Genomic DNA, 24,818 nt, shown 5'->3' with positions numbered 1-24,818 from the left:
GGCCAAATGAAAAATTACTCCACTTCACCACCACCCCCAACCCAGAGTGAAGCATTTCCTGAGGATACCGAGCTCCTGGGACAGCACTTGAAGTTCTTAGTAGGATGGCTGTCACCCTAGTTTTACAGAAGACCTGAAGTCCCAGGTCCTCCACAAATTAGAAAGGGAATAAATGCCTTAATGATTGAAATTGCTACGGGAAAAAGAATCCTCATTAGCCAAAATTTATTGAGCACCTGTTATGTAGCTAGCACTGGATATTTTACTCACAATATTTAGTATATAACCTATCAACTTCCAGAAGCCTCTATGGGATACATTCCACAAATGTTACGACATATCTAGAGATAAATCTAGGCTTCAGATTTACATTTTAACATGATGTAGCAAAGCAATCCATTGATCCTTGAACTAAGTACTGACTTTGTTATAAGGGCATCAAAGAGTAATGCTGTAGAACACACTCCAGACTTTTTCAAAGTGCATTATCTCATAGCCACATATGGGCAAGGTATTGGACCCCTCTGAGACCAAGGGGTAGGGAACTGTACAAACATGACCAAGGTGTGCCTACATATATCTTGGGTTTAAGGGAATAGCATCACTTGACGACTTGTCTATTAAATGATGTTGTCCTACCTAGGAACGAAGCTGTCTCTCCAAGAGGAATGGGCTGTCTGGCTCTTTGCCACATTAAGGCTTAAATTACCTTGAAGTTTGAAGCAAGGATTGGCTCCAAGTATCAAGATAGGCAACAGGGGAGATAGTTTGTTTACTCTCCTCTGCAGCTCTCTCTTGAAGATGATGGGCACATCTGACACTTTGCCCCCACATTTACTGCCTGCCTCTTGAATTGTCCTCGGTAAGGCTGGTGTCGACAGCAGATTCAGCGCCTGGCCAAGTGCAAAGGAAAAAAGAACCAACACAGTAAACTCACCAACCAGCCTCCAAGGGCATCTACAGGTCCAAAGCTAAGAGCTTCTGTGCCCAGAAGGCAGAGAATCAGGGGTCTCTCGCGGGACCTTCCCAAGTGTCTCTTGGTGTTAGTTCTGAGCTGTTACAATCTTAACCAAATAAACACATACCCTCTTAGTTTTGCCCCACTCTCAAGCACTTAAGAATCAATCACACACTCTTGGATGAGGGGCTGCAAAAATATTTATTAAAACTAGAAAAATCTTTTTTAAAAGTTTGAACTCTCTTGAAAGATGTCCTTCAATTTGTGCTCCCACCATGGACAAAGACAAAAAGATAAGTGTGTGAAATATAAGTTAAGGATGAAAAGCCAAAAGGAAGAACATTATTGGACCACCTAGTAACATAGTGAAATAGGGTCAGTGTTTTCCCAGGGTCTCTGAAAATCCCAGCCGGCATCCCAGATCTACTCTGAGGCCAAGTCATCTGTCATGAACCAAGAGGAACATACAATTTCAAAGGGTCGGGTTTACCATTAGTTCTCAAAGGTGGCCTGTTTCCCACTAAACCAGTTTTACCCAGGAGTTTCTGGCCACAAGAGCCTCCAACCACCTGAGCCCTCCCCCCTGTGGATGTATGTGGAGGGTCCCTCTGACACATGCAGAAATCCCTACTTGAGATCCATGAAGCGGATGTCCATGATGAGGAGGAAGTTCTTAGGCAGTGGGCGAGGGGCTGGAGAGAGCACAGTAAAAACCTGGTGCTCCAGGTCCACACTAGTCACCACAATGAAGCCAGCCACACTGGTCTCAGAGATGTTCTCCTCAGTGCCCTCAGCTGTGCTGACACTCAAGAGGTGATGCACCATATCTCGCCCTGGGGTAACTGGTACCAGTTTTAGCTGATTGTCCTCCTGTGACATTCCCAAAGGGAGACATGAGTCTGGGATGGTGGGAGCCCCCACCTTGTAGATTTTCACATCGGAAAATTTGACATTGAAGGCGTGGGGATAGAAACAGCCTCGGAAACCATAGAAATACTCTCGGATGCGCTCATCCCTATATTCCCGGCGGAAGTCCTTCGACCGTTCAACCACTCCTCCTGACTTGGGGAGTAGAACAGTGCGCACAAAGTGGGGCAAGTCACGCTTCAGTTCGTTGTAGAGTCTTTCCTGGTCCAGCACTACCACCATGTCCACCTCAAAAGCAGAAGCAGCGTGCACCAAGGCCTGGTAGCCAGAGCCCTTGACCCACCCACAGGTGTTAATGACACAGCCACTGACAGAGGCTCGGCGGTTCACCTCACAACGCTGATTGAAGACATCTGCAAGGCGTGATGTAATCTGCAGAAGGAAGGGTCAGAGTGAGAAGTGGACAGGTAGTCAAATGTAGAACTGCTTAGTCCCAGTTCTTCTATAGTTTTCCAACTGACTTTCAGCATTACCGACTTCTTTTCAGTCAGTCCCTTAAGTAGATAATCAGATTTAAAGATGTAAAGGACCTTAAGGGCCATTTCATCTGACCGTTTTGTTTTCTATTCAAAGAAACTGAGGCCTAGCAAATTCAATGCCTTGTCCAAATACCTTAATACTTTGCACAAGTATTCCATGGCAGAGCTGGGATTCAAACCCAATTTCTCTTACTTGATCTCCAATGTCCTTTCCACTTTTCATCAAGTCTTGGGATCTACGATTTTATTGGTGTGGGAATACTGACTTCACTGACACTGTTCTTAACCCCTCCAGGACTTAAGACCCAAAAATTCAACACCCCTGAGGCCAACCTACTAACACCTTTTGACAACCTCACTTAGGCTGGTCCTCAGACATAAGACATAGAGTACATTTATAACCAACCCCCCCCCCCCATCCCATTTCCCCTCTACCTTTTTCCCCTAAGTCCACACCTGAAGGCTTTCTAGTTTGGTAAGAACATGCCAGAGCATTCAAAAAATCAGGGATGCTTCCATACAATGATTATGTGGCAGCAGAGGATGATTTTTATGGAGGCATGATAGGAAATATAAAAAAACTAACTATTAATTTCATTGCAGTAATAGTTTGGGCTAAATGTTACATAAATATGGTTGGAAATCAAGGCTTCTTTTTATTAATTTATTTTGATTTATCAACAATCACTTCCATAAACTTTTGAGTTTTAAAATTTTCTCCTCTTCCCTCCCCACCTCTCTCCCCAAGATGTCTTGCTATTTGATATAGCAAATCAAAGTATTTTCTGAATTATCCTCCGGTTTCCCCACTCCCAAGCATCATGTACTTACCTGTGGAATAAATTTTACCATCCAACAAATATATGCTTACTAAAACTTTCAGCAAAACTCAGATGTATATGTACGCATGCGAACACACACGCGCACACACACATACACACACACACTTCTATACATACATATATATGTATGTAAGGGTGACATTATCTAAGCCACATAGCAGCAATGAAAGCCAATGGAACAAGAGCAGGTTTGAACCAGCCCAAAAGCACCCACAGTTTTCATCCCCAGACAGCACCCCTTTTCTCCATCCCAGTTTAGACCTTACCTTATTGTAAAGCTTGATGTTGGTACCAGGTGTAGTGGAGCCAAAATGATAGACCAGTGGGGCCTGGATAGAGAAACCCTCCTCTACATCAGCAGGGCGCTCAATGTAAAGGGCTCCCATGGTTCCAGGAATGGACACGGAGCCTTGGCCAACATCCAGCTCCACATAGGTGGGTCTCCGGCCTAGTCGCACAGCATAATTAAGTAAAAGGCGGCACACTGTGGACTTGCCCACATCCGTGGGTCCGACTACCATCACTCGAGGTCCTCGCTCTTCCTCACGCTCTGCCTGCCGTCTCATTTGTTCTAGGGCAGTGTGAGTGTTAAGATAAAGAAGCATGGGAGTGTCCTTGGAGACGTAAGCCACTTCGGTGCGTCCGCTCAGCTGAAGAGAACAGCCGTGCCAAGTGAAGACAGCAACTTTGGCACCTGCATCAAAAGTGAATTTTTTGTTTCGGGTCAGTTCTGTGCCAAAGATCTCTGCCATGCCAGCCAGTAGTTCCAGCTGGGCTGACTGGGAGGCCTCCACCTCAAAACGTAGTTCTGTCTCCCGTTCTAACTCGAACTTAGTCAGGGGCTTCTTTTCATCACTGGATTCTTCTGCCATCTCCTCTTCTTCGTAGGCACTGTCTCTGAAGCACACAGGTTAAAGATGAGAGGGCAAAAGGGAAAAATTGAGTAATTTATTTTTGTAAAAAACACTTATTAAGCACCTACTGCATGCAAACCACTGTGCTAGATCCTGTGGGAGACATAAATTTTACTTAAGACATGGTCCCTGCCCTCATAAAACTCAGTCTAGTACCGGGAGACACAAGCACAGATAAATTGTAATATATAATCTTTTGTATCTTTATTATAGAGTTGTCAAACAAGGTTTTGTGGGATCTGAAGTTGAATACCATTACCAAGAGCAGAGAGGGTGGCATTTGATTTGGATTTAAAAGCCGAATAGGAATCCAATAGGCCAGGAAAGGAAGGACATTCTAGGCAGAGGAAAGGATGTAAGTAAAGGCACAGCAGCCGGAGAGTTATAAACACACTGGAGGTGAATCTCTCAGTCTGGCTAGAGCAGAGGTGTCAATCACACTGGGTGGGGCCTGAACTAGATTAAAATATAACTGGGAAATATTTATCAAAATAAAGAAAAATACATAGAACATAGATAATGTTAATTGTGGTTTTCTAAGCCAGCATGTACCCCCAGAGATCCTGAAGTACAGTTTGTGGACCCAGTTTCTTTTTGAGTTTGACACCCTGAGCTAGAGCACAGAAAACAAGGAATGGAGTAAGATGAGACAAAGCGAGAAAGGCAGAATGAAGCCAGACTATAGAGGGCCTAATTCTGTGGCAAAAAGAGTTTGAGCTTAACTCAAATTAACAAACCTTTAAGTGCCTACCATGTGCAAAGGGCTTAGGAAACTAAGTGTCAGAAACACCTGAGTTCAATTCTGACACTTACTGTGTGATCCTGGACAAGTCACTTAACCTCTCTCACCTCACCTTTCCTCCATCAGTAAAAGGGGAGTAATAATAGCGTCTACTTCATAATGTTGTTGTGAGGACCAAACTGCATATGTAAATTACTTTGTAAATCTTAAAATGCCATATAAATGCTAGCTACTGTTACTGAAGCAGGGGGGAAGAAAACAAGAACCAGGAATAGTAAGATACATGGCAAAGGAGAAGTCCAGAAAGTGTTCACTCCTAGATCTCAATCTATGATCCTATGTGTCAGAAATGATGGAGGCTAGATCTGGAATTGAGAAGACCTGGGTTCAAATCTCTGTCTCTGACACTCATTAGCTGTGGGAACCTGTATAAGTCATATAAATCTTCTCTGGACCTCAATTTCCTCATCTATAAAATGGGATAAATAATACTTAGTCTAATAACCTTACATTTCTGTTTTGAAAATCAAATTAGATCAAAAGATAAAGTTTTGTTAGCCCAAAGTCACCATACAAATTTTGATGGCAGTAGTGACGGTTGTTATTACCCTTCTCAACCACATCCTACCTTATATTATACTTCCTTGTGTACTTGTCTTATCTCCCATCACAGAATGTAAACTGAAGGAGAGGAGAATTCTGTCAAGGCTAAATGGACTATTTCAAAGAAAAAGTCACAGAAGTACTAACTATAAGAATGAGAAGAAATCTTAGATATTGAAGCCCCTCATTTTACAGATGAGTGACTTATGAAAATGAAGTGCCTTCCCCAAAATTACATAGGAAGTTATATCTAGATCCTCAGACCTAAGTCCACTGGTCTTTCGACTACAGGACACTGCCTTGATATTATACCAGTATCAAAAGATTCAGAACTACAAAGGACCTTATAGATGATTTGGTCCAACCTTTTCATTTTACAGATAAGTCCACTGAGGCCTGAAAAGATGAGGTGATTTTTACAAAGGTTATACAACTAGTAAGCGTCTGAGGCAGAATTTGAACTTAGGTCTTCCTGACTCCAGGTGAGGTAGCCCATTCACAAATTTGGATTCAAACACAGTTCTCTACCCCAAAACAGTGGTTTTTTTTCTACCACAACTATTATGTTGCAATGAATATGCAAATGATGTTAATAAAGGGGTCACGTTCCCCCAAAAATGTGGTTGATTTATAATTTTCGTTTCCCACATGACTTCTAAACAAGTCTAAACAACACTTTTTAATTATTATTATTTTTTTTTTTGGCACGGTAATCGGGGTTAAGTAACTTGCCCAGAGTCACACGGGGGTAAGTGGCAAGTATCTGAGGTAATGTGAACTCAGGTCCTCCTGACTCCAGGGCCAGTGCTCTATCCACTGCGTCACCTAGCTACCCCAAATCACACTTTCTTAGGGATGCACCTCTCTAGCGGAGAGCCAGATGGGCATGGAATAAGAAAGCCCTGCGTTCAAATCCTGCTGGTGCATCTTACTAGCTGCATGATTATGGATAGTTACCTTAACCTTTCCAAGAATCCATTTGCTCACTAATAAAATGGAAATAATAGTCAATTAACCAACAGGTATTTATCAAGTACATATACATACTCTGTGCTAGGCACTATGCTAAGCATTACGCTAAGCTCAGAGATACAAAACAAAAACAGTCTCTGTCCCCTGAGAACTTACACTATAATGGGAAAGACCACACGCAAACTATGTACAAAAGATATACATAATTGCCAGCCTTCGGTTTACCAGCTTTGTAACCGCGAGCAAGTCACCTCGGCTAGCAAGATCTCAATTTCATCATTTGTAATGTGACGAGGTTGGACTAACTGGTCTCGAAAGCCTCTTCCCGCTCGAACCCTATGAGACCACGACAGCGGTACCAGAACACACCCCTCCCCCAATGATATGTTGAATAAAAAGTTTGTCAAATGAATGAATTCGTCTTCATCCCAACGGCTCACTCAGTGTAGTGGAACATGTTCCGGACTGTGGAGTGAGAGGACCCCGGTTCCTTTCCTGGTTCGGTCACTCGTATTACCTGTGGGACCTCGGGCTAGTCTCTTAAACGTCTCGGGACCTCAGTTTCTCATCTTCAGGGTGACAGGACTGGACGAGATGACCCCTGACGTCCCTTTCCGGATCTAAATTTGTAAGCCTGTGCCCATCCTCGGGGCTCTTTCATCTACCAAGGTAAGGGGCTGAACCAGAACGGCTCTACGACTTTCTGGATTTGAATTCGCAGTCCGCCCCCGAAGATTCCCCGCGTAAGCCATGGGCTGGGGTCACGTGATAAGCACGGCGGTCACGTGAGGACGCAGGTCCTCAAGGGGAGCCCCTCCTCCCAGGAGCTCCCCCTCAAAGGCGAAGATGCTCGTCCCCTTCCCTCCGTCCCACACGCTGGTGAGCGAGCGTCCCCCCCCACCTCGGTTCCCACCTGAGGGGGAGGAAAACTCACGCCGATTCCCCCAGGGAGAACCCCTATCCACCCAGGGAGAAGCCACTCACCGGGAGCCCCGCCGGAAACCAGAGCCCTCGCGGTCCTTCCGCGGGGAAGAGGAAGCCAGACGAGGCAGAGAACCCAGCCCTTCCGGCAGAGCGCGCGAGGCCTCCCGGGAAACGCGGTTCCGCGTCCGTCCCTAGCCTGAGCCACTCAGCGTCGCGCGGTGCATCCCGGGAGTTGGAGTCATGCGATTGTTTGGATGCGAAGGCGCCTCGGAGGGCGGAGCACGTGGCGAGGGACGGGGCTGAATCCCCTTCACCTGATTGGCCGAGGAACCGCCGGCTGTTGCTGGGCCTCGTGCCTTCCCCCCTGCCTCCGCACTCGCACCGCAGTCGCCCACTATGCCGTGGACGTCACGTGGTGGGTGCCTAGGGAAGATGAACCCTAACACCTCCCCCCCGTGACACCCATTTAACGTTTTGGTTGGGTTACTAATTGTGATGGCCTTGGAAAGATAACATGTCTGGTCCCCAGTTCTCCCATCTGTGAGGAGGAGTATTTGAACCAGATGGTCTACAAAGCTCACATTAGAGATTTTGGCAAAACGTAGAAGTCATATATAAACCTCACCCTTTGTATTACTAAGGAACCTTTAAGCTCTGAATGAAATAGGTTAACAGGCATTTATTAAATACCTACTTAATCCTGTCAGTTGTTAACGATGCTCTCTCCTTGAGATTCCTTTGTATATACTTACGTTTAACGGTTGTCCCTCCTCCTCTCCCCCTCCCCCACTAGAATGTCAGTTCTTTCAAGGCTAAATTCTGTTTGACTTGTTTGTTTTGGTATCGTCAGTGTCTCCTTTGGTGCCATACAATTAGGGGCTTAATGAATGCTTCGGGATTAAATTTGGTGGTGGTGGTGCTGAGGACTCATTCAGTCACCTTGGATTAAATAGAACCTACTATTTACAAGGGATTGTGAGGTGGGGAGGAATCGAGGTACTGCTCTGTTAGATGGTATGAGGAAATAAACCAAGAAATTCAGGAAGTCTCTGATAACTTTTTTTTCTGGTGAGGCAATTGGGGTTATATGACTTGCCCAGAGTCACACAGCTAGTAAGTATTATGTGTCTGAGGCTGGATTTGAACTCGGGTCCTGCTGATTTTAGGGCCGGTGCTATGTCCACTACGCCATCTAGCTGCCTCTTCACTAATGACTTTTAAACAATACAGGGACAGTGACAGCTTCTCATAAATACTACTCTCTGGGACCTTCAGAGGAAGCATCTTATACTATGTTTTTGGCATTAGAAAATAAACTGAAATATTCCCAGGGCAGATTTGAGAAAGAGGAAAAGGATCCATATGTACAGAAATGTTCATACCAGCTCATCACTAACTACCCTCTCAGTAACCATCGGTTCAGTGACACCGAACTCATTGCTGTTCCTGGACCAATATTCTGTCTCCAGACTCCAGGCATTTTCACTAGTTGTCCCCCATGCCTGAAATGTTCTTATCTCCACCTCCTGGCTACCCTGGCTTCCTTCAAATCCCAACGAAAAATCCCCCCCTCTACAAGAAGCCTTTCCTGGGATTCTCCTTAATTCTAGTGTCTTCCTTCTGTTGATTATTTCCTCTTTATCCCATATATATATATGTATGTATTATATATAATTGTTTGTATGTTGTCTCCTCCATTACACTGAAGTCTTTTTTTTAAATTTTTTTTATTTTTAAGCAATTGGGGTTAAGTGACTTGCCCAGGGTCAGCAGCTAGTGTCAAGTGTTTGGTCTGAGGGCAGATTTGAACTCGGGTCAGGTGCTCTATCCACTGCGCCACCTAGCTGCCCTAGACTGAAGTCTTGAGAGTAGAGATTGTCTTTTAGTTTTCTTTGTGCCACCACTTAGCATAGTGCCTGGCACAGAGTAGGTGATTAATAAAATTGTATTAACTGACTAGAAACTGAGGAGATGCCTATCAGCTGGGGAATGGCTCATCAAATTATGACATATGATTATAATGGAATACTAGTGTGCTGCACGAAATGACAAAAGGAGTTATTTCAGAGAGACCTGGGAAGACTGAGATGAATGTCTGCAAAGTGAAGTGGGCAGAACCAGGAGAAGAATTTAAACAATAGCATTCTAAAGAAAAACAACTTTGAAAGACTAAAGATTTATGAGCAAGGCAGAGACTCACCAGGATTCCAGAGTTACCAATGATGAAGCATGCTACTCACTTCCTGAGTCCCTCCAGAGCTCACTTAAGCACAGTGTTTGCCACCTAGTAGGTGCTTAATGAATGTTTATTGACTGCCTGACTGATGGACTCAAGATATAGAATGAGACGGTTTTTTTTGGACATGACCAAGTGGGAATTTTCTTTTGCTGGACCATATATATTTGTTACAGTGGTTTGGTTTGGTTTTCTTTTCTTTTCTCAATGACAGTGCAGAGAGGTGGGAGGGAGAGAAATTAGATTTTTGTTAATTTTTAGAAGCTAAATTTATTCATAAGAGTATTTCATTTTTTTCCGATTATATGTAAAGATAATTTTAGCATTCATTTTTACAAGATTTTGAATTCCAAATTTTTCTCCCTCCATCTTCCTAAAATAATAAGCAATTTGATATAGGTTATATATGTGAAATCACATAAAACATATTTCCATATTAGTCACAGTTGTGAAAGAAGAAACAGACAAAAAGGGGAAAAAAAAACAAGAAAAAAATAAGGTAAGTGAAAATAATATGCTTTGATCTGCATTCAGATTCTATTCTGTTCTTTCTCTGGACGTGGATAGCATTTCCCATCATGAGTCCTTTTGTGATTGCCCTGGATCATTGTATTGCTGAGAAGAGCTAAGTCATTCATAATGTTCACATATTCATAATATCACATAATGTTGCTGTTACTGTGTACAATGAGAAACTAAATTTATTTTTTTAAAAAACGTCAGAGAAACTGAGTCTGGAAGAAAGCATTTTGTATTTAAATGTCACCTGGTGTTAGGCAGCAAAGTGTAGTAAAGTATAATAGAATCAAAGTCAGAAATACTGGTACGGAATTCTGCGGCCTTTTCATTGCCTTAGCCAAGTCACTTCGTCTCTGGTTTATGTTTCACACTGTGTGAAATAAGGGGGTTCAAACTAGATAATATCTGGGAGCCTTCCAGATCTGCATTCTGTAATCCTACTCTCTCTTCTCTCTGCCCAGCCCCCTACCTGGGGAATGGCTTTGTTAGAGGCAAAACATAATAACTTTGATGTCACTTTTAAAGTTTTGAAAATTTCAGGAGGAAATTTGGTATAGTGAATAGAGAGCAGCCCAGAACTAGGAAGAAAGACACTTAACTTCTTGGCACTCTAAGCATCTCTCTGAGATTATGAATTTTCAGAGAAAGTGTAAACCTGCCTTGGTAGAGAGAGTTTCCTCAACTGAGTTTTCTGTACTTCAGTCCATATCCTTTAAAGTTTGCAAGGGGTTAGGATAAAGTATTGAACTGGAAATTAGAAAGAACTGGGTTTGAATAATGCTTCAGGACACTTACCAGCAGTGTGACCCAGGATGAATCACTTAACCTCTCTGTTCCTCAGTTGTCTCATCTGTCAAAGGAAGGGGTTGGGCAAAATGGTTTCTAAAACTTCTTCTGGCCCTAATCTGTGATACTTTGTTCTTATGGTAGTTACACAACAACCCTTTTCATCAAGGTGCTAAAGGTGTTATTACTTTTATTGGAAACTGAGCCTCAGAGCATGCTTGATCATCAACAGAAATCCAGCTGTAGAAGGACCTTTAGATGGATCATCCTGAGTGCCTCCTCCCACCCCACACCCCCATCTTACAAATGATGAAACAGGCCCAGAATGGGGAAGAAATTTGTCCAAGACCACTCAGGAAATTAAGGGGTAGAACTATAGGGATTTGAACCCAGGTTTCCTGACTTCACAAGCAATACTCTTATCTCTCTTAGCCAATACTCTTCCTCCCTAACCTTCCTGAGCTGAAACACCAAACAGCCAGGTATGAAGGAATCAATTCTCACTCCACTGTATGTTGTGTTTAAAGAGTCCAGAACCCTCACTCTCGTTTCAATATGTGTTGAATAAAATTGAATTGAACTCTGACCTTGGTCTCTGTGGCATTGTTCTATCATCTACCATCTGTACAAATATCTGCTATACTTATTTAATCACTGGCTTTCTCCTTACTTTTAATCTACTTTTACCGGTTGTCTGAAGGGAGGTAGGGGAGTTTTCGTGGGAAGTCCACTGGAGTTGAGAGATCTAATTTACAACACTGCTTGTATGACCTTGGACAAAGAACTTTTCCCTCTCTAAGCCTCATTTTCCCTCTCTGCAAAATGATCTCTGAGGCCCTCAGAGAGGAAGTTCTTAACCTAAGGTCTGTGAGCTTTTTAAAAAATATTTTGATTGTTTCATTTCAATATATTTGGTTTCCTTTGCAATCCTGTATCTTTTATAAGTCTTACAACCTTCTTCTGATAAGGGGTCTGTAGGGTTCCTTAGACTGTCAAAAGGTCCATGAAACAAAAAGTATTAAGAACTCCTGCCTTAGGCAATCTCCAAGTTCTTCTCTAACCCTAAGGATATATGGCGACAACATCTTTTCTTTGGTATCTCACTAACTCAGTGAAAAAGTCCTAACTCTGGTGTCTTCGCCTCAATAGTCAGATTCAATCCAACAGTTCATTCAGTGCCTACTTTGTACAAAGTACCTGGGTAGGCCTTGGATAGGCAAAGGCAAAGATGAAACCATCCTTGCCTTCTAAAAACTTACATTCTACTGTGGGGATAGAAAATGTGCATGAGGAAAAATATCCAAAAGAAATACAAAGTAATGAAAAATTTCAAGAAGGAGAGAATGTTATAACTGGGGAAATTAGTGAAGGCACTGGAGCTGGGTTTGAAGGAAGCTAGGAAGACTGTGAGTCAGAGGGGCGGGGGGGGAGGGCAGTTTATGTAAGAGAAGAGAGGGATGAAATCTCATATTACATGCGGGAAATTGTTACCAGCCTAGTTTGGAACAGAAAGCCAATGAGGTCAAGTTCTATAAGGAAGCCTGGAAAGGTAAATGGGAGCCAGACTGTGGAGGGCTTTAAGGCTTGCTTGGGACGCTTTTCTTTTGTCATGGAGGCAATATAGAGCCATTGATCCCTGAGTAGGAGGGTGATATGGGCAGAATTCGAATTTTGTAGCTTTCTGGAGGATAGATGGAACTTCAAGAGAAGAGACTGGACACTGAGAGACAGATCATTGCAGCATTCCAAGCAAGAAGTTCCCTCTTTATGGTACAGTGAAGAGAACAGTGGAGCTGAGGTCCAACCTCTGATATTAATAATGCTACTCTAACATCTCCTGGCCTTCAATCTCACTTCCCCACAACTTAACTTGTTGTCAGCCTTGTCCCTCATCTATCAAATGAGGGTAAAAAAAACTGACGCTAGTTACTTCAGCGGGTAGTTGGGATAGAATGTATGTGAAAACCCTGACAATTCACAAATCAGTGTGACTTTGGGCAAATAAGTTCACATCTTCGGGCCTCAGCTGCCTCATCAGCAAAATGAGTGGGCTGGGCTAGAGTGATCTCTAATCCAACTGTGATCTTTTCATTTCCTTTGATCTCTCTTCTCTTGTCCCCTTGGTCTAGAGAAGGAGGAGATGAGAAACTAATGCGTTGAGTAGCTAGGTGGCTCAGCCAATAGAGTGATGGGGTTGAAGTCAGGAAGACTCTTCCTCCTGACTTCAAATCTGGCTTCAGACACCTACTACACAAATGACCCTACACAAATCACTTAACCCAGTTTGCCTTAGTTTCTTCATCCGTGAAATGAGCTGGAGAAGGAAATGGTGAACCACTCTAGTATCTTTGCTAAGAAAACCCCAGACGGGGTCACAAAGAGTAGGGCAAGACTCATCCACAAACTAATCTAATCAGAGCTTCCTTTAAGGTTATCTCAGGAAACCCTTCCCTTTGGGAAGTCTCTCTGGATCTTTCAGTTGTTAGTGGCCTCTGTCTTCAGATTATCTTCAACTTTCTTATTTGTGTAAATGTATCTGCTTCTATACAATGGAAGCTCCTTGATGGCAGGAACTGCTTTGTACTGTCTCTGTATTTTCCAGGGCCTACTGAGATGCCTTACAAAAAAAAAAAATCTAAGCAATTAATTAATTAATAAAGCTAACTGATAGTGCTTTAAAGTTTGTAAAGCACTTGACTGATATTAAGCCCCTTTTTTGAGCCTTGCAACAAAGGCATGAGGTAAGCATACCAGGGACTAACATCCCTATTTTATGAGGAATGCTGAGATGAAATTCAGTGAAATTCAATGACTTTCCTATGGGTCTGTGATCTCATCAATTCCAGAGTTCCCTTAAATGAAACAGATCTAATCCTATCCATGCTTGCCCATGTTCTCCCTAAAGTTTGCTGCAATGGGTACAGCCGATGTGTTGGGAGACATTCTCAATTTCTCCTGACATTTCCAGCGCACCAATAGAGCGCTCTGGCTGGTCAGCTGTCACCCTTACTCTTTATGCATGAACAGACCATCTTTTCTTCCTCTCCTCCAAAACTTCCTTGACATCCTTTGCTCCTGTTGGCAGAGTTCCTCATAGGTTTGGTGTTGCAGCCAGCCCACACCTGTCAAGTTCCTTTCTGTTGATCTCTGTGTAACACTCATCTTTAATTCTTCAAGGACAGTGGTGTTTCTTATCCCTTTATGTTGCCATACAGCAACACAAAGGGTAGATATTAGTACTGAAAAGATGTGCCTTTGCTTGGGGGAAGCTTGGGGTCAGTAAGAGCGGGATGCAATTCCTGAGAAGCAAGGCAAACTGCCTTCATTCTTTTAACTCTGAGAACAGCTCATTGTCCATCTGTGCTCTATCCTAGATAGACACACACAACTGGGCCAATATTAGAGGGTGTCCAATCAAATGCACATTGAAATCTGGGCAAAAAGCATTTTTTCCTGCACTTGTTTTTTCAAGAAACTAATAATAATGACAATTATTTTAGAAGTGCGATTTGAATCCAGGTTATCCTGTCTCTTCTTCTAGCACTCTATCCACTGTACCACTGAACTGAATTAAGCCTTGATAATTGCAAATTCATCTGGCTGTTGTAAATTGGAGGGGCATCATTCCAGAACTCCACTACATATATAGTTTATTCTTGTTTTTTTCTCTTTTAACAAACCACTACTAGTCTGTTTGTTTTGAAGTCTTTATTTTACTCTAAATTTTATTTCTTTATTTGCAAAAGAAACTTTATTTAAACAAACAACAAAACCACTTAATTATGCATGAAGTGACCAGATCATCTTGTCATACAGTTGTCAGTTATATTAAATAAAATATTAATACTAATGTCTTTAGGCTCAAGTTTGACAATTTTATTTAGTATTAATCTAGTATTCAAGCCATTTCTACCTTGGAGAAAAGAGATATCCAAAATAACATAGTTTCTCATGCCCTCCAACATGACTCTCTACCACAGCATGATTTGAGGTAACATTTTTAAGAATCTTGAACAAGGAAAAGAGTTGTTAAAATATTGTCTGGGTTAATATTCAAGAAGGGAAGGGAATGAGTACTTATATAGCATCTGCCATGTGCTGGGCTAAGTACTTTACAAATATTACCTGATTTTATCCTCACAACAATCCTGTGAGGTTGGTGCTGTTATTATTACCCATTTTACAGTTGAGGAAACTGGGATAAAGAGAGTTTAAGTGATTTGCCCACATTCATATAGCTAATAAGTATGGTAGGCTGGATTTGAAGTCAGGTCTTCCTGACTCCAGGCCCAGTACTCAACTGTTACCACTTAGATGCCTCTAAAGAACATACAATATGTGAAGGGTGTGTGTGTGTGTGTGTGTGTGTGTGTGTGTGTGTGTGTGTGTAGTATATTATGCCATATCTATCGTGTATATATGTATCTATGGTGTATAGAGTAGTAGTAAATATATGTATATGTGTATATATTTATATATGTATGCATTTCAGTAATTTGAACAATAGTAAATTGCTATCTCAACCCTTATGGACCACTCTTTTCCAGGAATCAATGGAGCTCTTTCCGGAGAATCTAAACTAAATAGGAGAGGGTGCCTCCCTTTTCAAGGAGAAGGACTTTATCCTTGGGTGGGTCCTAGAGCCAATAGCTTCAAGCTTGGAGAAGGCATTAATCTTATTCAGATAAGAGTAAAGTTTGGTTACTTAGCTTCCTCATCTTTTCACTGTTTCCCCACAGCTAACAGGAAGGATAGTTCCTGGAGGTCCTTCTTCCTCCAGGGTTTGTCAGCTTCCGTGACTCGCTATTAAGTGTCTGAGGTCATATCTGAACTCAGGTCCTCCTGACTCCAGGGCCAGTGCTCTATCCACTGTGCCACCTAGCTGCTCCCTTAATCCACTTCTTCTATCAACTCCACATCAAGCTACCTCCTGCTTGCTTTTTTGGATGGGGGATAGGGACTGGACCTTCAACTTCTTGGATATAAGGAATTTCCAGATGGGTTACTCCCTCTAGCAATGCAGGTCAGCACCTATTCTACAATTTATAATAGTCTTAGAGTATAGATTCTTAACCTTTTTTGTGTTGTAGATTCCTTTGGATGTCCGTTGAAGCCTATGAAATGAGGTTTTTAAATGTATAAAATACATAGAATTACAAAGGAAACTATACTGAATTTGCTGTTCAGTCAGTTTTCCCCCCATTTCTGTCCAACTCTTTGTGATCCCATTTGGAGTTTTCTTCATAGAGATACTGGTTTGCCATTTTCTTCTCCAGCTCATTTTACAGATGAAGAAATTGAGGCAAACAGGGTTAAGTCAGGGTCACACAACTAGTAAGTGTCTGAAGTCAGATTTGAACTCAGGAAATGAGTCTTTCTGATTTCAGGTGCTGGCTCTATCCGCTCTATCCACTACTCCACCTAGAAGCCCTATATTGAAATACAGTTATCAAAACACTTAAAAACAAGTTCACTGACCTTTACAAAGATGCTTAAAACAGAGAGAGAGGTTAAGTATTTGCCCAGAGTCATGCAGTTAGTGTGTTAGAGGAGGCACCTGAATCCAGGTCTTTCTAGTTGCAAGACCAGCTATTAATTTTTTAATTAACCACAGGGCCCCTCCTTTTTGTTTTTGGAATTTAGTTTAAATTCTTCCTCTTCTGGGGTCACTTTCCCAATGAAATAATGGGAATTTTTGTTTGTTTTATTACTACTAGAGAGTCATGCTTCCTATTACTTCTACCTTTCCCCCACCTGAAAATTCTTCAGTACTTACATGTGGGAGGAGAAAAAATGAAACTAGCTACAAGCAATCTTCTCTGCACATTTATGTCAGTGTATCACTTCATTTTCAGAATGTAATCTCCTCTTCAAGGGCAGGGTCTATCTTTGGTGCTGACTTCTGCATAGCGCTTACTATATATAGTGCAATGCATTGGGGGGCATTTAGTGAGAAATCTTCTGATCCAAGGATTCCAGCGCTGGCTGAGGTTGCTCAGTGATGAGTGGGGTGTCGTTGTTTGCCTGGATTGGATACACACTAAGCATCCAATCCAACATACTTTATTAAGCTCATACTATGTTCCAGACACTGGGAATTCAAAGACAAAAATAAAAAACCATCCCTGCCCTCCAAGAGCTTGCATTCTACTTGGAGGAGGAGAAGAATGCAGAATATAAACAGATATATGTAAATTTGACAATTTGAGAAGAAATGAGCACTAAAAAGTAGGGGATGAGAAATAGTTTCCTAGGAGGTGTGGGCCCCTGAGCTGAACCTGAAGGAAGCTAGGGGAATCCAGGAGGTGAAGTGAAGAAGAAGCAGATTCTAGGCATTGGGGGTGGCTTGAGCAAAGGCCTGGTCTGAAATAGATGGAATGCCTAGTTTTGAGAACAGCAAAGTAGGCCAGTTTAGCTTGAAAATACAATATGTGAAGAGGAATAATATGTCTATGTATCTATATCTAGAGGTACATATTATACATACCTATTATATATATATACACACACACATATGCATGTATGTTATATATATCTATCCGAATCTAGTGTTATATATACACATACATACATAGAGTGATATACATGTGGGGAGGGGGGAAGGGAAAGAGAGAAGGCTGGCCTGAGATTACATCTTATAAATCGGTAATGTTAACTATTATTTCATAAATAGAACTTTCAGGTTTACAAAACATTTTACATACATTATCTCGTAAGATTCAGGTCAAAAGCTTGGTCAAGGTTAAATCTGGAGTTTCGAAAAGAATTCGGACCATCAGTCTAAGAGTTAGCAATTGTCAACGGGGCTGATGAAGGGTGGCAAGTAGTTGAGATGTTCAGCCTTAGACCGGATCATCAGTGCAAAGAGTTGGAATGTTTATTTGTTTTTTTTTTTTTTCCTAGTGACTCCTTTGGGAAGGGGTTAGTAGATTAATAGTGTCCGACAGAAGCTCTCGGTGATTTGGAGATGTTTGTTACCGAGCCTGGGGCTCAATTCGTTGTGCCTAATCCCGGAGTCCGCCCTTCTTTTGCCCTGCGTCAGGGCTGGTGTCAGGACTGAAATGTGGAAATTGATCATTGTGAGTGTAAGTAGGCACTGCTCTCTGCATTCTCCTCTCCCCTCTCTCCTCTCCCTCCCTTCATTCCACCTTTCTTTCTCCTTTTCTCTTTTGTCTTCCTCAGTCACCCTGTCTTCTTCTGACCAGCTTCGCTTTCTCCACGCGTCTCATCTTCTGCCTCCCCAATTCCCAAGTAGCTCCCTTTCTCGCCATGATGCTCCTAGGGACAAGCCAGTTCGTCCTCTTGATCCCCTGCCACCCTGCTGTACTCCCCGCATCGGTCCCACAGTCTCTGCCCCCTCCCTGCCTCCCTCCCGGCCCGCCCCCTGTGTCTCCCAGCCCTGCTCTGACGTGGGAGGGGGGGGGCTGGGGGCTGGATGACTCACAGTGTTATGAGGCAGCTCCACAACATACAGCCACATTCACCCACAGACAGAGCCCGAGCAGGAGAGACCCCCCCCAACCCCTACCCCCCGGCCCCCAGCGCTCGATCCGGCCCCCTGCCAGCGTGCCCCGGGCCCAGGCCCTTTGGGACCTACATCCCCTTCCAGATCGAAGGCGGAAAAAAAAAAAAAGGAAGAGAGAAGAGTGAGAGACATATACATACGGAGATCTCTGGAGCAGACCTCAAGGTGAGGGGGCAGCTCCGATCGGATTTTTTTTTTTTTCAAATTTCCTAGCTCTGCGGCGCTTTGATCTTCTTTGCAAATGCATTATTCATCCAGCCGCCCTTTGTCCTCTCTTAGCTCCCTGCCTGCCTCCCTCCCTCGCCCCCTTCATTTTCCTCCGTGGCTTCCCTTGCCTCTCTTTTGGGCATCTTATCTTACAAGACCCGTCCAGCTCCGCATCTTCCCCAGGCTTTCTTCCCCCGCCCCCCCTCCTCCAACTTTCGCTGCGGGGGTGATCGGTGATGCTTATTGTTTGGCGGATGAGATCGTTGGCCAGCTAGGGAGAAAAAAACCCTCCAGCTTCTGGCCTCTCCAAGCGAGTGGACAGCACTCCAAGCGATTGGGGCGGGGGCGAGTGAATGATTTAAAGCTCCAGAATTCAACTGGGGAGGGGGGCTGGGGGTGCCGAGACCTCGGGGCTGACGAGAAGCTCCATTGTGCGCTCTGTGCTCCCCCCCCCCCCCTTTCTTTTTCAATGAGGCACGGGATTAGCATCTGGTCCTAGAGCGCTCCTGTAAGGCTATCGGGGTGGTTGGATTCCTTCCCTCCTCCCCTCCCTCCCTTTCTCCCCACCTCCTCCAGGCCAGCCCCATCTCACATTAGGGCAGAAAATCCTCTTCCCACCGCTTGGCTTGCTCTCTTGTTGTTGTTTTCAACCTGCTTTCTTGCTGTTATTTGAGAGGGGCGATAATAGATGCAGTCTCCCCATCCCTATTCTTGTCACTTTTTCCATTATCCTCTGATGTTTGGTTTTGTCTCCACCTTCCTGGGGGCGGGGGTTATGAAGGGACTGACTAAAGCAGAAGGTCTAGGGCACACCAAAGTGCTTGCAGGTTTGTGATCTCCAGGAGCAGGACAACAGTTGGCAGCAGAGCTGAAGTCAAGGAGATGAAGGAGAAATAGAAAAGACGTCCAATAAAAGGCGCTGAAGTCTAAGGCTATTTGGACCATTCTGGAGTACGATGTCACCCTGAATACAACAGCCGATATTCCTACCTGGATCATATGTAGTGAAAGAAGAGCCCCTAATGGAAACGATCTATGAATCAGTAGGGAACTCTGAATCCTGGAGGGGAAAATAGAAAGCTTCAGGAGGCAGTTTGAAGGATAAGGCTGTATTTGGTGTTGGAAGTGGGAGGCACTATCCTGAGGTAAGGGGAACCCTATTCTGCTCTGGAGTCTTTTCTCTGCACCAAATAACTACCTGTATCCTTCCAAGCAACTTGTACTTCCAGAGTAGCCCTCAGTCAGGCCTTTTGAAAAGGGCATAGAAGAGACTAAGGAGATGCAAGGCCACAGTCTGCCTACAGAGAGCATATATTACCCTATTTCCTACTATCCACCCGTATAGAGCTGGAGTTTCACTGGAAGCCAGTGTTCATCTTCCAAATCCCTCTTTAGAGAACCCTTCTGTATTCTAGTAATGTACTTCTTTACTTTCCTACAGTGTCATTTCTGCTTGTCCCTGTTTCAGTACTTCAAAGAGCTGTCATTTTGTTGGTACTCAGTCCACCAGGGCGTGTTAAGACCCCTCTACAATCTAGTGACTGGTCTTTAAGAGTTTCTGTGGCCAAAAAAGCCATTATCCTGTGGTTAACTTGGTCATGTGCTTCTTGAACATTGACACAGCAAAGAGCTACAAGTCTCTCACCAGGGCCGTACTCAAAACCTTTCTGATTTGGTAGAACCTGCCAAAGCTTGTACTCAGATACCATAGCCTTGGAGACTCCAGGACACCCTCCAGATCAAGATGGGCCATGGAAAGGGGGCTTTAGATGGAAGTGGTCTTACTTCATAACCTTTAAAAAGATGAGACCCTCTCCTTTGTATGAAACTTCAACTAGCCTCAAACAACTGGCCTTCAAACAAGCCTTCCTAGAACCAGAGTTCTGGATCCATCATGAAGGATGTCATGAAGGCTTTATTTACCCTTCCCAATTTTCTGTGCATAATATCCCATAACTGTGTGGGGAGTGGGGAGGGGGAAGAGGTTGTGGGGACAGAGCGGAGAATCTTTCCAGTTTTCTGGGTACATGATGGACATCAGTCACTCAGACCAAAAAGAATGGCACTTTTGAACCAAATGCTCCAGAAAGAGAAGTCGCAGAGCATACGGTCCCTCCATCACTAAGAGCGCTGCATCCCCAGAGGTGAGCCTTGCTGCCGAGGAGCCAAGAGCTGCCACGTTCTTCCTCCTAGCGGTGAAAGAAGAACTCGACAACATGAGACAGTGGGAAAGAAGGAAAGCTGTGTGCGTGTGTTCGACAGCGTGCCGTGCCACTCCCCCCGTCCCCGTGCGCGGCCGCGCCACACCCCGCCCCCCAAGCGCACTGAACCGCCCCTCCAGCCTTCTCCACGCACGTATCCTATCTTCTCGAAGTCTTGGCACGACCTTTCCACTCTCACATGGAAACGGTGTTTGTTTGTGGGGAATGTTGTGGATTGAAAATGGGAAGATGGGAACCACGAAAAGAAATTAAGCATCCCAACTTTCAAGAGGCCCGAGTCTGCACCTGGGTGCAGCCCTGATGAATGGACAACCAAGAAGACACTCGCCTGTGACGGGGCTCCTAAGCATCCTCTGTCTTACTGTAGAGCCCTCAGTGAAAACTGCCGGGGAGGCTGCTGCTAGCCTCACTATCCCCACCCCGAATACTGACTCTCTGGCCCATGCCTGGAGACTGGAACTGCTGCTGGACGTGCCAGAGCAGAATTAGAATCAAGGGGACAGGGAAAAAATCAAAACTCTTCTAGAAAAGGGCTAGTCTTGGAGGCAGAAGGAAACAGCAAGCGAGGGTGAATGGTCACCAGGAAACCAGAGTGGCAGCATCCCCCTGCCGTTCCGGGAGAGGCTCTTAACTGCCTCAGCGCTCTCCTTACACACCCCTTCCCCTCTTCCCAGGTGACCTTCATTTCTATCTGGTTCTCGTCTGGGGGGGCCCTGGTTGGGCAGCCCCCCCACATTTCTCCTGTCCTGAAACACGGCTCTAGCCAACCTGCTTCGCTGCTTCACCTGCGATCGTCTGTGTGGGGGCTGCACGGCGCCAGCCCCCCCAGCCCGCCAGGGCATTGCCCTTCAGCCCGTCATGCCCAGCTGCGAGCCTGGCCCGGGCCCTGCCTGCCTCCCCACCAAGACCTTCCGCAGCTACCTGCCTCGGTGTCATCGTACATACAGCTGTGTTCACTGCCGGGCACACCTGGCCAAGCATGATGAGCTCATCTCCAAGGTATGCCCGAGAAGGACCCAAATTTCTCCCCTCCCCTACAAACAGTGAGGTAGCTTTTCCCCAGCCAGGACCCACCTATATGAACATCACCAGGAGTGAGCTGACCAGTCCTGATCAAAAATTCCTCCCTCATTTGTGGCATTGAGGGGGAACAGGTGGTGGGGCCATGGGGTCCCTGGTGGTCACTCTCTATCCTGTGTCTCCACAGTCCTTCCAGGGGAGCCATGGCCGGGCCTACCTGTTTAACTCTGTGTGAGTCTCCCTCTTTCCTTGTTTTTTTCCCTGTTGAGCAAGGGGCTTCAGGGTCAAGTCCCCCCCTAGCAATCAGAGGGAAGCAAACAGGTGTTGCAACTCCCTTATCCAGCGGTGGGACGAAGGTCCCTCTTTGTACCCTCACAGCAGAAGAGCCTGGCCTGTGGTCCTCCCAGGAATTAGCCCATGGGGAGGGCTGAGGTACTAAAAGCCCATCACTGGAGAAAGTAGTTCCCAGGGATCAACCAAAAAGGGGTGGGTGGGCCTCAAAAAAGGTATTTCCAGATTTCTGGGGTTAGATCCTTCTAGAGAGGATCCCTATGGGTTGGTCAGGGGACTGACCTGAGTAACAGACCCCCTCCCCCTCTGCGTGGCTGTGCTGGGCCCTCCTGTTTCCTGAGACAGGGTCAACGTGGGTTGTGGGCCAGCTGAACAGCGCCTCCTGCTCACTGGCCTCCACTCTGTGGCTGACATCTTCTGTGAGAGCTGCAAAACCACCCTGGGCTGGAAATATGTGAGTATTCTGGGAACAGGACCCCTGCTCCCTGAGGTGAGCCACCCATCCTATCCAAACTTGCCAAGGCTCCCGTTGCCTTCCCAAGCCACATGCCATTGAGGCTCTGATGGTCCGGGGGATTACCTGCTGCCATAGGGCCAAAGGTGCTGGGAAGGGGTGATGTGGGCATGGAGGGAATACTGGAGCACCTTCCATTCACTGCTTCCCGCTCTCCCAGGAGCAAGCCTTTGAAACAAGCCAGAAGTACAAGGAGGGAAAGTACATCATTGAAATGTCGCACATGGTGAAGGACAACGGCTGGGACTGAGGGGCTCAGGCAGGATGCCCCATCCGCATGCCCCACACCCTGCCCCCATACCATGCCCCTGGCCTCGACATGCTGTCCATCCTCGCACCAGTACTGTCCCACCCCGCCCCCCTGGGGAAAACCCGGCTCTGTCTAGCCCCACCCTCCCACATCCCTATGGAGGCCCCCTTTGGAAGAGGGGTCTGGGCTGGTCTGGGGTAGCCTGGGGGGGATGCTCAAGGGACAGGAATAATGGATGGCAATGGGGGGGTAAAAAAAGTTGGGGTAATGGTTCTGGTTCCAGAGTCACAGAATTCAGATACTTCTGCCCTTGGGGTGTTTTGACATTGGGAACTGGCAGGGTGGAACCTCTCCTTCCAGTAGGTAGGGGTTCAGATCTGGCATAGCCTCCATATGCTTGGGCAAAGAACTCTGCTACTGAGACACGCAGAGCCCAGTCTAGGACGATGGCAGGTCCTAGGCCATGGGCAAGTAGTAGGAGTTGGCCTCAGTGATTGGAGCGAGACCGTCCTCCAGCTCTGGGAGTTAAAGGCTTCAGAATGTGATTGAAGCAGAAAGGCAGAGAAGACCTCAATCCCAAGTCCTTGGAAGACACAGAAGGATCACTGGGATTTCCATTTCACTTGTCACTTGTTAGGTTACCTTGGCACTAATGAGGCACTTTTGCATATATAATCTTTGCCATTGGGTTGGGTGGGGGAGGCTGCCCCCGTGACTTTCCTCCCCAGCTGGCTTTGTCACCAGGGGGCCACACGGGCTCCGGCTAGCGCTTCCTGGGACTCAGGCAACTGGGAATGAGGTGGAAAATCAGTGTCACAGGCCGGATTTTCCTGTGGCTGCCACCAGCGCACGAAACTTTTGTATTAAAAAGTGTTTGAGTTTATTTTTAATAAAAATGGGAAAAAAAAAAACAGCTGAGTGCAGGTTTGACCTTTCTATCGTAACACCCACACCAGAGGCGGGCTCCTTGTCTGACGGGGCTTATAAACACGGATTTCCCTTGATATCCACCAGGGGGCAGCAGGACTCCTTTGCTAGTGGAAAACCCAGCTCTGACCTTTATCTGGCCCAAGGGTTTTTTGGGGAAATTTTGCCTACTTCATGATTTGTGATGGTCAGTTTGAGTCCGAGCATTCCGTGCTGGAGGTGGGAGTGTTTGTGACTTCCCCTATCCAGGTGTACCTGACTTCAAGTCTGGGAATATGATGTGATCTGAGCTTAGAGATCCTTCTTGATTTCAGTTGATTCGCAGGATATTAATAAGCTATATAGTGCTTTAAGTTTTGTAAAGCCCTTCACAAATAGTACCTCATTTTATCCTCACAGCAACCTTGGGAAGTAGTTGCTAGTATTATCCCATTTTTACACAGATGAGGAAACTGAGACCCGGGGAAGTTATTTTGCCTGTCCAAGTTCACAAAGCTAATGAAGTCATGTTTGAGGTCATGTTATATTTGAACTCAGGTCTTCCTTATTTATCGTTGGCTTATTCACTTGCCACTCAGCTACCTGTAGCAGTCTCATAGACACTATTTGAGATTAAAAAAAAAATTGATCAGTAAAGATTCTACCCACAATCAGCAGAATTGAAAGGGAGTGGCTCAAAGTTGTAGTATCACTGGGATTCAGTCAACCACAGGTCGCTTTTGGTCAGTTTTAACCCCTTGCATCACTGGGGTACATTAGATGTTCTACTTGGTAGCTGAAGTGCTTGGGGGAAGATATAGAGCACAAAACCATGAAGTCTGAGTGATGAGTTGGAAGGCATATTGGAAGTCATCTCATTCAATTCCTACCTCAAACATAAATCTAAGTATTTCACAAAAAATTCCGGGACCCACTTGGTCTTTGCTCTTTGGTCAATAAGCATTTATTAAGCATCTACTT

General features: G+C 45.0%; 2 protein-coding genes across 4 annotated transcripts; one reads left to right on the top strand and one right to left on the bottom strand.

The window, feature by feature from the left end:
* Positions 1–7,494, bottom strand: CLP1 (cleavage and polyadenylation factor I subunit 1). Of its 3 annotated transcripts, none has more exons than XM_027860346.1 (4): positions 6,955–7,369; positions 3,473–4,103; positions 1,590–2,257; positions 1–893 (listed from the first exon to the last, which is right to left on the bottom strand). In XM_027860346.1, the coding sequence occupies exons 2-4, from the start codon at positions 4,076–4,078 to the stop codon at positions 887–889; spliced, it is 1,281 nt and encodes a 426-aa protein (XP_027716147.1). In that variant the 5' UTR covers positions 4,079–4,103; positions 6,955–7,369; the 3' UTR covers positions 1–886. The 3 variants fall into 3 exon arrangements, with proteins under 3 accessions (XP_027716147.1, XP_027716146.1, XP_027716148.1); XM_027860345.1 differs by lacking the exon at positions 6,955–7,369 and adding an exon at positions 7,422–7,494 and having other exon boundaries at positions 2–893; XM_027860347.1 differs by lacking the exons at positions 1–893; positions 6,955–7,369 and adding an exon at positions 7,422–7,494 and having other exon boundaries at positions 1,141–2,257.
* Positions 7,495–18,476: 10,982 nt separating this feature from the next.
* On the top strand, positions 18,477–23,822 carry YPEL4 (yippee like 4). Its single transcript, XM_027860283.1, has 5 exons — positions 18,477–18,592; positions 21,531–21,855; positions 22,064–22,107; positions 22,513–22,621; positions 22,842–23,822. Exons 2-5 carry the CDS (start codon positions 21,715–21,717, stop codon positions 22,929–22,931), a joined length of 384 nt encoding a protein of 127 aa, XP_027716084.1. The 5' UTR covers positions 18,477–18,592; positions 21,531–21,714; the 3' UTR covers positions 22,932–23,822.
* The last annotated feature ends 996 nt before the right edge of the window (positions 23,823–24,818 follow it).

This window comes from Vombatus ursinus, unplaced genomic scaffold (genome assembly GCF_900497805.2).
Source record: "Vombatus ursinus unplaced genomic scaffold, bare-nosed wombat genome assembly UNPS02014177.1, whole genome shotgun sequence".
NCBI classification, from domain to species: domain Eukaryota; kingdom Metazoa; phylum Chordata; class Mammalia; order Diprotodontia; family Vombatidae; genus Vombatus; species Vombatus ursinus.
This window is presented reverse-complemented; position numbering and strand designations above follow the sequence as displayed.